The sequence below is a fragment of the Schistocerca gregaria genome, chromosome X (genome assembly GCF_023897955.1).
Source record: "Schistocerca gregaria isolate iqSchGreg1 chromosome X, iqSchGreg1.2, whole genome shotgun sequence".
NCBI lineage: Eukaryota > Metazoa > Arthropoda > Insecta > Orthoptera > Acrididae > Schistocerca > Schistocerca gregaria.
In genome coordinates, this window is record NC_064931.1 from 169,723,962 (window position 1) to 169,737,717 (window position 13,756).

Genomic DNA, 13,756 nt, shown 5'->3' on the forward strand with positions numbered 1-13,756 from the left:
AACACTGTTACACGCAGAGCTTTTGGCCAAAGTCTTCTTCAGGAAATAAAAGAAAACACATGCACAGTCACACAAGCAAGCACATCTGAAGTACACATGACCACTGTCTCTGGCTATTCTTGCCAGAGCAGCCGCAGATAGAGGCTATGTGTGCAGGAGGTGTGCTTTGTTTTGTTTTCTCTCTTTTCTCAAGAGGGCTTTGGCCACAAGCTCAATGTGTAACAGTCTTTTCATTGCGCTTGTCTGCAACTCAATGTGTCATATGTGTTGTGAGTAGCAACATATCCTTTTCATAATATTGTTGTACCTAACAGCCTCTAGAAGTCTAGGAATACCACATCAACATGAGCAGTATCAACTATCTTCTGTGTCTCATGAATGAACACAGTCAGCTGCACTTCACATGAGACACATTTGTAGAATTCATTTTGATGGCTACAGAACAGATTTTTGGTCTCCAGAAAAGTCATAATAGGCAAGCCTGAAACGTGTTCTGAAATTCTACAATGAACTGACATCAGCAGTATAAGCCCATAGTTGTGTGCATTTTTTAGCTAAAGATTCTTGAAAATGTAAATGACCTGGACATTTTTACAATCATTTGAAACACATGGAAGAGGCCTGGAGATACTAGAAGGTATCAAATAGATTATATAATGGTAAGACAGAGCTTCAGGAACCAGGTTTTAAATTGTAAGACATTTCCAGGGGCAGATGAGGACGCTGACCACAATCTATTGGTTATGAACTGTAGATTAAAAATGAAGCATCTGCAAAAAGGTGGGAATTGGAGGAGATAGGACCTGGATAAACTGAAAGAACCAGAGCTTGTAGAGAGCTTTGGGGAGAGCATTAGGGAATGATTGACAAGACTGGGGGGAAGAAATGCAGTAGAAGAAGAATGGGTAGGTTTCAGAGATGAAATAGTGAAGGTAGCAGAGGATCAAGTAGGTAAAAAGACAAGGGCTAATAGAAATCCTTGGGTAACAGAAGAGATATTGAATTTAATTGATTAAAGGAGAAAATATAAAAAAAATGCTGTAAATGAACCAGGCAAAAAGGAATACAAACATCTCAAAAATGAGATCAACATGAAGTGCAAAATGGCTAAGCAGGGATGGCTAGAGGACAAATTTACGGATGTGGAGGCTCACTAGGGATAAGATAGATACTGCCTACAGGAAAATTAAAGAGACCTTTGGAGGAAAGAGAAACACTTGCATGAATATCAAGAGCTCAGATGGAACCCTAGTTATAAGCAAAGAAGGGAAAGCAGAAAGGTGGAAGGAGTATATAGGGGGTTTTGCAAGGGTGATGTTCTTGAAGACAATATCATAGAAATGGAAGAGAATGTAGATGAAGATAAAATATGAGATATGATATTGCGTGAAGAATTAACAGAGCACTGACAGACCAAAGTCTAAACAAGGTCCTGGGAGTAGACAACATTCCATTAGAACTACTGACAGCCTTAGATTAGATTAGATTAATACTTGTTCCATAGATCATGAATACGACACTTCGTAATAATGTGGAACGTGTCAGGTTAATGAAAGATGTCTGTACAAGATATTACACTACACAAAATATTGCATGACACTCCCTTAATTTATATCTAAAAATTCAGCCAATGAGTAGAAGGAGTTGTCATCTAGAAATTCTTTTAATTTATTTTTAAATGTTGGTTGACTATCTGTCAGGCTTTTGATGCTGTTTGGTAGGTGACCAAAGACTTTTGTGGCAGCATAATTTACCCCCTTCTGTGCCAAAGTCAGATTTAACCCTGCATAGTGAAGATCCAGTCCTGACAAAACTCTACCATCTGGTGAGCAAGATGTGTGACACAGGTGAAACACACTCAGACTTCAAGAAGAATATTATCATTCCAATCCCAAAGAAAGCATGTGTTGGCAGATGTGAAAATTACTGAACTATAGGTTTAATAAGCCACAGCTGCAAAATATTAACATGAATTCTTTACAGACAAATGGAAAAACTGGTAGAAGCCGATCTCGGGGAAGATCAGTTTGGATTCTGTAGAAATGTTGGAACACGTGTGGCAATACTGACCCTACAACTTATCTTAGAAAATAGATTAAGGAAAGGCAAACCTACACTTCTAGCATTTGTAGACTTAGAGAAAGCTTTTGACAATGTTGACTGGAATACTCTCTTTTAAATTCTGAAGGTGGAATCAATAAAGTACAAGGAGCAAAAGGCTATTTACAATTTGTTCAGAAATCAGATGGCAGTTACAAGACTTGAGGGGCATGAAAGGGAAGCAGTGGTTGCGAAGGGAGTGAGACAGGGTTGTATAGGCTCTCCCCGATGTTATTCAATCAGTATATTGAGCAAGCAGTAAAGGAAACAAAAGAAAAAATTGGAGTAGGAATTAAAATCTATGGAGAAGAAATAAAAACTTTGAGGTTCACTGTAATTCTGCCAGAGACAGCAAAGGACCTCAAAGAGCAGCTGAACAGAATCGACAGTGTCTTGAAAGGTGGATATAAGATGTACATCAACTAAAGCAAAATGATGATAATGGAATGTAGTCAAATTAAATTGGGTGATTCTGAGGGAATTAGATTATAAAATGAGACACTTAAAGTAGTAAATGAGTTTTGCTAGTTGGGAAGCAAAATAACTGATGATGGTCAAAGTAGAGAGGATATTAAATGCAGACTGGCAATGGCAAGGAAAGCATTTCTGAAGAAGAGTAATTTGTTAATATTGAGTATAGATTTAAGCATGAGGAAGTTGTTTCTGAAAGTATTTGTATGGAGTGTAGCCATGTATGGAAGTGAAATGTGGACGGTAAGTAGTTTAGACAAGGAGAGAATAGAAACATTTGAAATGTTGTGCTACAGCAGAATGCTGAATATTAGATGGATAGATCACATAACTAATGAGGAGGTATTGAATAGAGTTGGAGAGAAGAGAAATTTGTGGCACAACTTGATTAGAAGAAGGGATCGGTTGGTAGGGCATATTCTGAGGCATGAAGGGATCAGCAATTTAGTATTGGAGGACAGTGTGGAGGGTAAAAATCGTAGAGGGAGACCAAGAGATGAATAAACTAAACAGATTCAGAAGGATGTAGGATGCAGTAGGTACTGGGAGATGAAGAAGCTTGCTCAGGATAGAGTAGCAGGGAGAGATGCATCAAACCAGTCTCTGGAATGAAGACAACAACAACAAAATTGAAACACTTTGTTCCTCTAGTGACCTATGGTAGGCTGCTACTACAAGAAGAGAATGTGCTCTTCAATATGCTATGTAGAATTGTTAAGCTATTACATTAGGCCCAGTTACCTTCCCTTCTCTTGAGTACTTTCAGTTGTTTTTCTGTATCACAGTCACTTATTTTGATATATGCTATTTTAGGATTAGTGCAACAACTGAAAAGAGGAACTGCAGAGAAATTTTCTGCAGTGATGCAATTTTGGAAGAAGTAATTTAGTATTTTGACCTTCTCGCTGTCACCTTCTGTTTCAGTGTCATTATGGTCACTGAGTATTTGGTATGGTGGGTTTGATATGTTTACCAATTTAACATAGGATTAAAACTTTTTAGGATTGTCTGTCACCCTTAAAATGCAAGAGGGTAATCTATAATGTCTTTCACTCACATGTAACTGGTTAATCAGTTCAAAACATGAGAGGAATGCCGTACTGTCCAGTTGCTTCATTTGGTTTCACAACTGCCTTCCAACATGAAGGGAACTTATATCCACCTTTAAAAACTGAATTTAACTTTTCAAATTTACATTTGTTGTCCTCTATTTTACCACCAAACTGATCCATGAATGGTAGAACAAAAGTTTGAAATTCTGTTCTGCCTAGTACAAAACCAAGGTGTGTGATTTACACCTATATATGGGAAGAATCTGCCCAAAGAATCTTAACTGGTAAGTTTAAATTTGATGTTAAATTCAAGATAAATTTTCTTATTTAATTTGGAAGGGACTGTGTGAAATTTAATTTATGATCTTATTCTATGCAATTTAATGTTTAATAATCTACTAAAGCAAACATTTTCAAAATACAGTTTTCTTGCAAATTTATTTCAGACATTTAGTAAGAATTCTTACTAAAATGGCAATATGATAACGAAACTTTGTTTTCTTGTTAATAATGCCTATAATGTGAGACCTACTTATCAGAAATATATATGAAATATTTACCATTCATATAGTCTGTTCCAGTAGTTGTTTGAGGTAGTAGTCACTGAATATGGAAAGTACTATTTTTCTTTAACATTTATGTATGCCCGAAGTACTTATTGCATTAATACCCAGTAATTGTTTGACAACTTGGAAGTCACTCCAGTGTATTATCACAGTTGAGTCTTTTAGTGAGCTTAGAACACTGTAGTTTAATCTGGTGGCCAACAAAGACAAGTGATTACTTATTTAGACTGGAACGCATGTTCACAGTTTGGCTGTAGTATCAACAACTTAAACTTTTGTTTGTTTATATTTCTTCATTCATTTATTTAGTGTCTTGAACCGGGGACACAGAAACAACAGAGAGGCTTCTTCCTGTCACAGCCCTCAGTGGTTCACAAGCCCACAACAGACCACAGCAGTCTACCCAACCCACCGCCACCCCACACTGAACCCAGGGTTATTGTGTGGTTCGGCCCCCAGTAGAGTAACCCCAAATGTTTGCATGGTAGAGTAATTATGATGTACACATGTGTGGAGACAGTGTTGGCACAGCGATTGCTGACATAGTTTAACTGAGGCACAGTAAGGGTAACCAGTCTGTATGCACCAAGGCAGATGAAAAACCACCTTAAAACCATCCACAGCGTGGCTGGCACACCAGACCTCAACACTAATCTGCCGGGCAGATTCATGCCGGGGACTGGCACACCTTTCCATCTGGGAATCAGTGCAGCTAGCTGAGTGGGCCAACTTTTGTTTACTACGGTAAACACCTGTCTTGAAAAATTAAGTTTCTCTCTTCTCAATTACTTCTGAATTCTGTTAAAAATCTCAGAACACCTTACCCCAAGTTGCAGGTTGTCTTGATGTGGAGGTTATTTATTGTAATGGCTTTCTTCAAGGGAATTAAATTCTAGAACACATTGTTGTATATCTTTAACCTTTTCATACAGCATAAGTTGCAGCATATTAGCTTATGAGACAACAGGTCAGCCAGACATGTACTGTGTCCATGCACTAGATTAGTAGCCTTTGTTTTGGTACCTCTCCCTGCTTAGTGAGGCTTTTAGTCAGTTTGTCACCCTTTTCTAGGCATATGCTGGGCTGGTCTCCAGTGTCCACATCAGACAAAATTAAAGACAAACAGTTTAAATAGGATATGGTATACAGAGCAAATTTCACACAAGTCACAGAACAGGTACTACACACAGCATTTCTTTCAGATGAGATGATTTTGGCAGGAGATAGGGCATCTGACCACAAAGTAAAAATAAAAGTAATTGGCAAACCATGAACTGGGTTGTACCCCATAAGTACAGAGGCACACAAGAGAGGACGAGAAGATTGTCGCAAATCTTTAGCAGCTATCAACTAAACTTTAAAGAATATTTCACTCTACAACGAAGTGAAGACTGTTACAAAACTCCTTGCTAGATGAAAAGTAGGTGCTAGCCTGGTACTTGAATTACGATCTTTGCCAACTGATGCAGCCCATGAGATGTGTTTAGATAGCTCACTTTTTAGGAGCATTACACATAAAAGGCACTGATCTGGGTCCAAGTTCCAGTTAGCACATTTTGAATTAGGCTATTTACTCTCTACCTTTGGTTGTGATCTGGTACGGTGTTTTGTTTATGTCATGGCAAGCTTTCATATACTTAAACTATTTTTGTGCCTTTTAATACCTTTATAAGATATTGCTGTTTTACTCTGTTTTTATTGCCCTGAAATTTATTTGTTTCTAAACCTCTGTTATTTAAATGTGGCATGTATGTGAATGTAGCCTATTCCTGAAACCTGTTTCATGATATGACCACTCAAATTCTATATACAAACAGAATATTCATGTTTTATTATCAGTTATAGATTTAATTTATGAGTTAATTAAAAGGAGCATTTTCTGAACGTACCTCAATTTCCAGAGTATTGTACAGATATTCAACATCCAGGATGCTCTGAATGGATTTTCCTGTGTGTTTAGACAAATATTTATACAGCTCAGAGTTTTCTTCATTAATTTTTTGTATTTCTGGTGAGTTATACATCTGCTGAAGTTCTTTCTCGTATCTGGGGCATGGCTTCTTCATTACAATCAACTATAAAGAAAATTACAGTCATAAATGTATAAAAGTATCTACTGGAAGAATGATATTTTGGATTTAACTAGTACCAATGTATATGACATTTGCATGTACAGAGGTAGCAAAAGACGAAACCAGCAATGCTTATTTTTTTAAAAAAGAAAAGAAAAAGATAAGGGTGGGGGTGGGGAGGCTGGTCTCAGGTGTAGTCTCACACCGAGTTAACATAGCCTACTTCCCGCAATATATCTAATGCATTACATTGTACAGTGTCTCCTTTCTCTGCATTAAGAATATTATGTAGTTTGGACTGCTAACCAAAAATTGATTAATGTCCAAAACCAGAAACAGCAAATAAATAATTTTTATAAAATTGAGAATTGTTTAGTGTGTTTTCTATCATCATTACATTTTTAAATACACAGAGTTTCACAGTGAGTAAAGTAGTTAGATGTGGAGTTGTATATACATGACGAATCGGCTACAGCTATCATATAAATATTTCTCAGACCAATGTGTAATCAATGCCCCTCCCCCTCCCACCATATACACATAAAATGATAAAATGGTAGTACATTCCATAAAAAATTAACTTAAATTGTCATTCTAAAAATAATGGAAATGCTGTTTTGCAATGCCATAAATACAACATTGATAACAATAAATTTTTTTTCATCACAGTGGAGTTTGATGCACAGTCTACTACAAATACACTATGAGGTATCATCATTTTACTCTGATAATTACTGTTTGCTCCCACTGGAACCACTACTAGCATGGTGCCTGTACCAAGGGCAACCAGATGTGTTCTGTTTTCATATATGTTCAAAATGGTGGCTATTAGCAGGAGGTATCCATGCTTTTAGTCTTGAACACAATGAGTTCCTACACACTGCAAAGAATTACATACAAAAGAGCTCTAATCTGGTATTTAATTTAAGTTCGTTTGTCATGACAAAATACAATCTTTAAAAGAATCTTTTATCTCTCACCATAGAACTGTGTCTTGGTTCAGAGGAACAGGCTTGTTAACTTACAAGTTCACAAGTTCTCTTTGCCCAATGGAGCACTGAGGTAACCTTTGTTCAATATGTGCTATAGAACAGCCAGCTCCACACCAGGTGAGGATCCAGTCAGGCAATAATTATGTATACAGTAAACACAGCTGAACCAAGGCATTTAATTCTATGCAGTTGGTTTTCCAATCATCTCAAATGGTCATTCTGTAGACGCAAAAATTACCACTTCTTATTTATTGCCTTTCACTGTTTGGGGGCTCTATTTTTATAGCTTTTGGAGTTCTCTGAGAGGTACTGAGCTGGTTGTACTGAGTCTTGTCAAAATTAAATGATAATCCATTTGCTTTGAACCATCTGTTGATATTTTCAAATATTTCATTAGATGCCTTTTCAGTAAGGGGATTGGTACAATTTTTTATTCCAATACTCAGATCATTTGCAAAATGTACAAAATTTGTATCTTCTTAAACTGTAAGTGGAACATCATATATCAGAGATAGTAGACGACCAAAAATCGAACCTTGTGATATGCCATGTCTGACTGCTACAAATTCTGAGCACATATCGCCGTGTAGTTGATACAGAACTGATACATATTGCTTTCTATCATTAAACTAGATAAAACTGATGATCCTGTTGTGCCCACTATTGCGTAATATTTTAACTTTTGCATTACGGTATCATGACGTACACAACCAAGAGGCTTAGCCACGTCAGGAATCATTATCAACACACAGAAAGCATAGACAAACTTCTCACAATCCTATAATTTTATTGTGTTTGCACCTGTTAAATATTAATATGAACAGAAAACAAATGTATTGAGTCAAAAGAATACACTATTTACATGTACTATTAGAGCCAGTGATAAAACTAATAAGATCTATACATTAACACTCTGTAAACTACTGAAGTACATGAGAGAAACTACTACTCATTGTGCCCCATGTTACTGTTTCTTCCTGTTCCATTTGTATATGGAGTGCAGGAAGAATGACTGCCTAAATTCCTGTTTGCGTGTTTTAATGCATGTAACTTTATTTCCATGGTTCCTATAGGTGTGACATGTAGGAGGGGAGAGGAGGGGGGGGGAGGTAAATCAAGGGCAGATCTATATTCTTCACTTTATGCTGTATCTTGAATTTCAGGAAGTAAGCTTTTGTGGTATAATTTGCTTCTATCTTCAGCATTCTGAAAGTTCAGGTTTATCAACACTTTTGTGGTGCTCTCCCACACATCAAGAAAATCTGTGAATATTCATGATACCCTTCTTTGTATTCATTTGATATTCCCTGTGAGTCCAATTTTGTTTGGATCCTACACACTTCTGCAATATTCTAAGACAGAACACACAAGTGATTCATAAGCAGTCTCCTTTGTAGACTGACTGAATTTTCCCAGTATCCTGTCAGTGGACCACAGTCTGCCACCTGATTTACCAGCTATTGAGTCTATATTATCATTCCATTTCATATTCCTACAAATTGTTGCACCCAGGTAATTATATGAGTTAAATAGTCATAACTATGTAAATCCTTGGTATTTTAGTCATAGATTACTACACCCTTCATTTTGTAAAATGAATAATTTTATTTTACTGTACATTTACAGCAAGTTACGAACCTTTGCACCACTGGGAAACATTATCAAGCTCAAATCAAATATTACAATAATTTTTTTTTCAAAGTGTAAATAATGGCATCATTTGCAGGAGGTATGAGGTTGCTATTCATGTTGTCTAACAGGTCATTAATGTACAATAGAAACAACAAAGATCACAGTACACTTTCCTGAGGACATCTTGAGTTACTTTTACATCCGTCAATGGCTCTCCATCAAGGTGACAGGCTGCATCCTGCCTAACAATAAACTGCCCACCCAGTCTAAAGAGGCAGTTCTCTACACTAATCAATCCTGTGCAAGTCTCTTCTTAATTTCAACCTACATTTCCACCTGCTTGCTCTTGTAGATTCAATTGGTTTCTGACCTGCTCTCATAATCTCAAGAACGTATTCTACTGCAGCACCAAATTTCAGAAGTTTCTATTCTCTTCTTTTCTGACATTTCAAGGCAACTTCAGACAAATACCTTCAGGAAAGACTTCCTAACACTTAATTTTTTTATTGAGACAAGAAGGAATTACCCAAGGACCAGTCTCAGGTAGCACCTGAAGAAGACAGCGAGGCACGCTGTTGAAATATCGTGCGAGAACGACGCGAACATCCGACTGGATTCCCGAATATCCAAGATGTCAACAGATCGCCGGGAAAGCATGAAGAATTACAGGAATTACAGGCATTGGCTGTGAGTCGGCATTGATTGAAATCACTACCATAGCATTCCTTCTGTTGCAACCAAATTCTCGACTTATCCACACACTACTAATGTAGAGGCCCTTGCACATTATCCACATTACTTGCAGCATTTTGCCAATTCCTGTAAGAGTTCAAGTCTGGTGTCTGAAAGAACAGACTCTATATATGTATACATACTTAAGTGTATATTCTAAACCGTGCATGAACATGTCATGAAGGCTCAATAGTACCGTCTGGCCGCCATGTCATCCTCAGCCCACAGGTATTACTGGATGCTGATATGGAGTGGCATCTGGTCAGCACATCACTCTATGGCCGTATGTCAGTTTAAGAGACCAGAGCCACTACTTCTAAGTCAAGTAGCTTCTCAGTTAGCCTCACAAGGGCTGAGTGGATCCTGCTTGGCAAAAGCACTCGGCTGACTCAATAGTTACCCATCAAACTGCCGGTCTAACTCGACAGCACTTTGGTAATCTGACAGGAATCGGTGTCACCACTGTGGCAAGACCATTGCCTAAGTTTATATTAAATGTCATCAAATTTCTCTCTTTGAAAAATATTTTTCTTGTTATTGTCAGTCTGCATTTTATATCGTCTATGCTTCAGTTATTATCAGTTATGGTGACTAAACAGCAAAACTCATCTACTACGATACTTTCTGTGTCTTATTTCCTAACTTGATTCGACATGCACCTAATTTAATTCCATAATCATTGCCTTATTTAATACTACAACATTCTATTATGGTAAGCTTGTTTTACTTTTGTTGTTGTTCATCTTATATCTTTCTTTCCAGATGCTATTTATTCCATTCAGCTGTTCTTCCCAGCCCTTTGCTGCCACTGACATAATTATATCATTGGCAAACCTCTTAGTTTTAACGTCTCCCTTAACTCTTATTACTTTTCCAAATTTGGGCTTCATTCACCTCACGAAAAACACTCCCCAAAATGTCATCCTCCACACACAGTGGGATAAACGCCTCATTGGGCTGTTGGAGCATTCTATGCCTTCCATCATTTTAGAAGAAGCAAAAATCACGTTTTGTAGAATCACAGTACACTCCTCCAGTCAAGTACTCTCCAGTTTATGTATTTTTTGACCCACAGAAGATGTGGAACTTCATCTGCCACTGTGAGGATGTATCAGACTCAAAATATCTATTACAAGCAATTTCTTTCGCAATATTCACTAGTAAGTTGATGTGTACCTGGATCCAATGATAGCAGCAATTCCTGTCGACTTTGCAACCGACTGTCGCTAACGAGGCGTGCAATCTTCTTCGAACTTGGTTAGTAGGTTTTTGTGACCTCTGTTCTTGCACCATCTAACGTGGCCACAAGTGATACACCAGTCTTGTAGACATGTTGAATGGTGCCCAAACATATCGGGCAACTTCGTTCACGACGTGGCCTTGGACGTGTCCAAACTTGATAGCTCATTTCGGTTATTCTATCACATCTGCAATTCGACCCGTCTAAGTGCAAGTAGGCCTACACACTTGCACAAAAAATCGAGCGATTGTCTATAGACATGTAGCCAGACAATGTACACTACTGGCCTTAAAAATTGCTACACCAAGAAGAAATGCAGATGATAAACAGGTGTACATTGGAAAAATATATTATACTAGAACTGACATGTGAGTACATTTTCACGCAATTTGGGTGCATAGATCCTGAGAAATCAGTACCCAGAATAACCACCCATGGTCGTAATAACGGCCTTGATACACCTGGGCATAGAGTCTAACAGAGCTAGGATGGCGTGTACAGGTACAGCTGCCCATGCAGCTTCAACACGATACCACAGTTCCTCAAGAGTAGTGACTAGCGTATTGTGACGAGCCAGTTGCTCGGCCACCATTGAACAGATGTTTTCAGTTGGTGAGAGAATTGGAGAATGTGCTGGCCAGGGCAGCAGTCGAACATTTTCTGTATCCAGAAAGGCCCTCACAGGACCTGCAACATGCGGTCGTACATTATCCTGCTGAAATGTAGGGTTTCGCAGGGACTGAATGAAGGGTAGAGCCACGAGTCTTAACACATCTGAAATATAACGTCCACTGTTCAAAGTGCCGTCAATGCTAACAAGAGGTGACCGTGACGTGTAACCAATGGCACCCCATACCACCACGCCGGTTGATACGCCAGTATGGCGATGACGAATACACGCTTCCAATGCGCGTTCACCGCGATGTCGTCAAACACGGATGCGACCATCATGATGCTGTAAACAGAATCTGGATTCATACGAAAAAATGACTTTCTGCCATTCATGCAACCAGGTTCGTCATTGAGTACACCATCGCAGGAGCTCCTGTCCGTGATGCAGCGTCAAGGGTAATCGCAGGCAATGTCTTCGAGCTGATAGTCAATGCTGCTGCAAACGTCGTCGAACTGTTCGTGCAGATGGTTGTTGTCTTGCAAACGTCCCCATCTGTTGACTCAGGGATCGAGTCGTGGATGAACGATCCGTTACAGACATGCGAATAAGATGCCTGTCGTCTCGACTGCTAGTGATGCGAGGCTGTAGGGATCCAGCACGGCGTTCCGTATTACCCTCTTGAACCGACGGATTCAATATTCTGAGTCATTGGATCTCGACCAACGCGAGCAGCAATGTTGTGGTACGATAAACCGCAATCGCGATAGGCTACAATCCGACCGTTATCAAAGTCGGAAACGTGATAGTATGCTTTTCTCCTCCTCACACGAGGCATCACAACAATGTTTCACCAGGCAACGCCAGTCAACTGCTGTTTTTTTATGAAAAATCGGTGGGAAACTTTCCTCATGTCAGCACGGTGTAAGTGTCGCCACCGGCGCCAACCTTGTGTGAATGCTCTAAAAAGCTAATCATTTGCATATCACGGCATCTTCTTCCTGTCGGTTAAATTTCGCGTCTGTAGCACGTTATCTTCCTGGTGTAGCAACTTTAATGGCCAGTAGTGTTTATAGCCAGTCCACGTACTTCGTCTCGTGTACACATTTGAATGATATGTGCCTTTTTCCTAGATATCTGCTAAATATGGCTGACCATTTTGGGATTTCTGCTTGTCCATTGATGATAGTAAATACCGAAGTAAATCGAAATAGGAAACGTATACTGGTTGCAGAGGAATTTGTTTCGGTTGTAATTTACTTTCGACTCGAAAGGGTAAGTAGCAAGATTCTTTTTTTATATCACTCACTGCTACTTTTTTTTTGCCAGCTCTTCGATAGCCAGCCTCTTCCTGTTGCGATTTTTATATTTGGTATTACTAACATCCCACGAACATGATGTCACATGAAAATCTACAATCAGCTGGCCACATCTTGATAAGTGATGTTTAACAACAAAAGCAAAAACTTGAATTGGAAAGGTCATACAGACAATTTTGCGGGAAAAGCAAACCAGAAACTGCGATTTATTGGCAGAATACATAGGAAACGCAACAGATGTATCAAAGAGACTGTTTACACCACGATTTTCCGACGTCTTTAGGAGTATTGCTGTGCGGTGGGACTGACGAAGCATATCTAAACCGTTCAAAAACGGCACCTTGTTTCGTATTATCGCGATTTATGGGAGAGAGTACCACACATATGATACCTGAGTTGGGGTGCCAATCATTAAAACAAAGGTGTTTTTCGTTGCGGCAGAGTCTTCTCGTGGAATTCAAATCACCAACTTTCTCCTCCGACTGCGAATATATTCTGCTGGAGCCCGCCTATATAAAAAGATATGATCATCACGATGAAATAAGATAAATCAGAGCTCGCACACAAACTTAGGCTAATGCATCAGTAGGCGATTTTCTCCGCTAAACGTGAACGATTTTTGTCTCGCCGTAAATGGAATCCATGTTGCATGCGGAAGGTGTCACACTGAGCTGAAATTGTCGTTCCATTATGTTTCCGCGCGCGACTGTCGCTGTCGAATGGGCCCGGGACTATTTTTGGCGCGGCAATAATCGTCGGCATCACTGCCACACTAGACTGTTATTATCACCAGCCTGGCAGCAGCCACAATGATACTGCACTCAGTTCTGTGTGTGGCACTGTCCGAAAACTCTGTAAATGTTGTTCCAATGGATCATTTGGACAGTCAACTGATAATAATTGAGGTCCAGAAATATCCCTGCCTCTAAAACATATAATCGCAAGATTCTGCTGAAGACAGAAGCATGAG

At 39.0% G+C, this 13,756-nt stretch overlaps 1 protein-coding gene across 8 annotated transcripts in view; it reads right to left on the minus strand.

The window, feature by feature from the left end:
* Positions 1 to 13,756, minus strand: part of LOC126299039 (lysosomal acid phosphatase-like) — a 612,830-nt gene that overhangs the window by 486,610 nt on the left and 112,464 nt on the right. For 4 of the 8 annotated variants that reach the window (XM_049990687.1, XM_049990686.1, XM_049990683.1 and 1 more), the window contains exon 4: positions 6,079 to 6,264. The exons of the other annotated variants lie outside the window; for them this stretch is intronic. In XM_049990687.1, the coding sequence (XP_049846644.1) occupies positions 6,079 to 6,264 (186 nt within the window). The remainder of the gene's footprint in view (positions 1 to 6,078; positions 6,265 to 13,756) is intronic. 8 annotated transcript variants of the gene reach the window in all.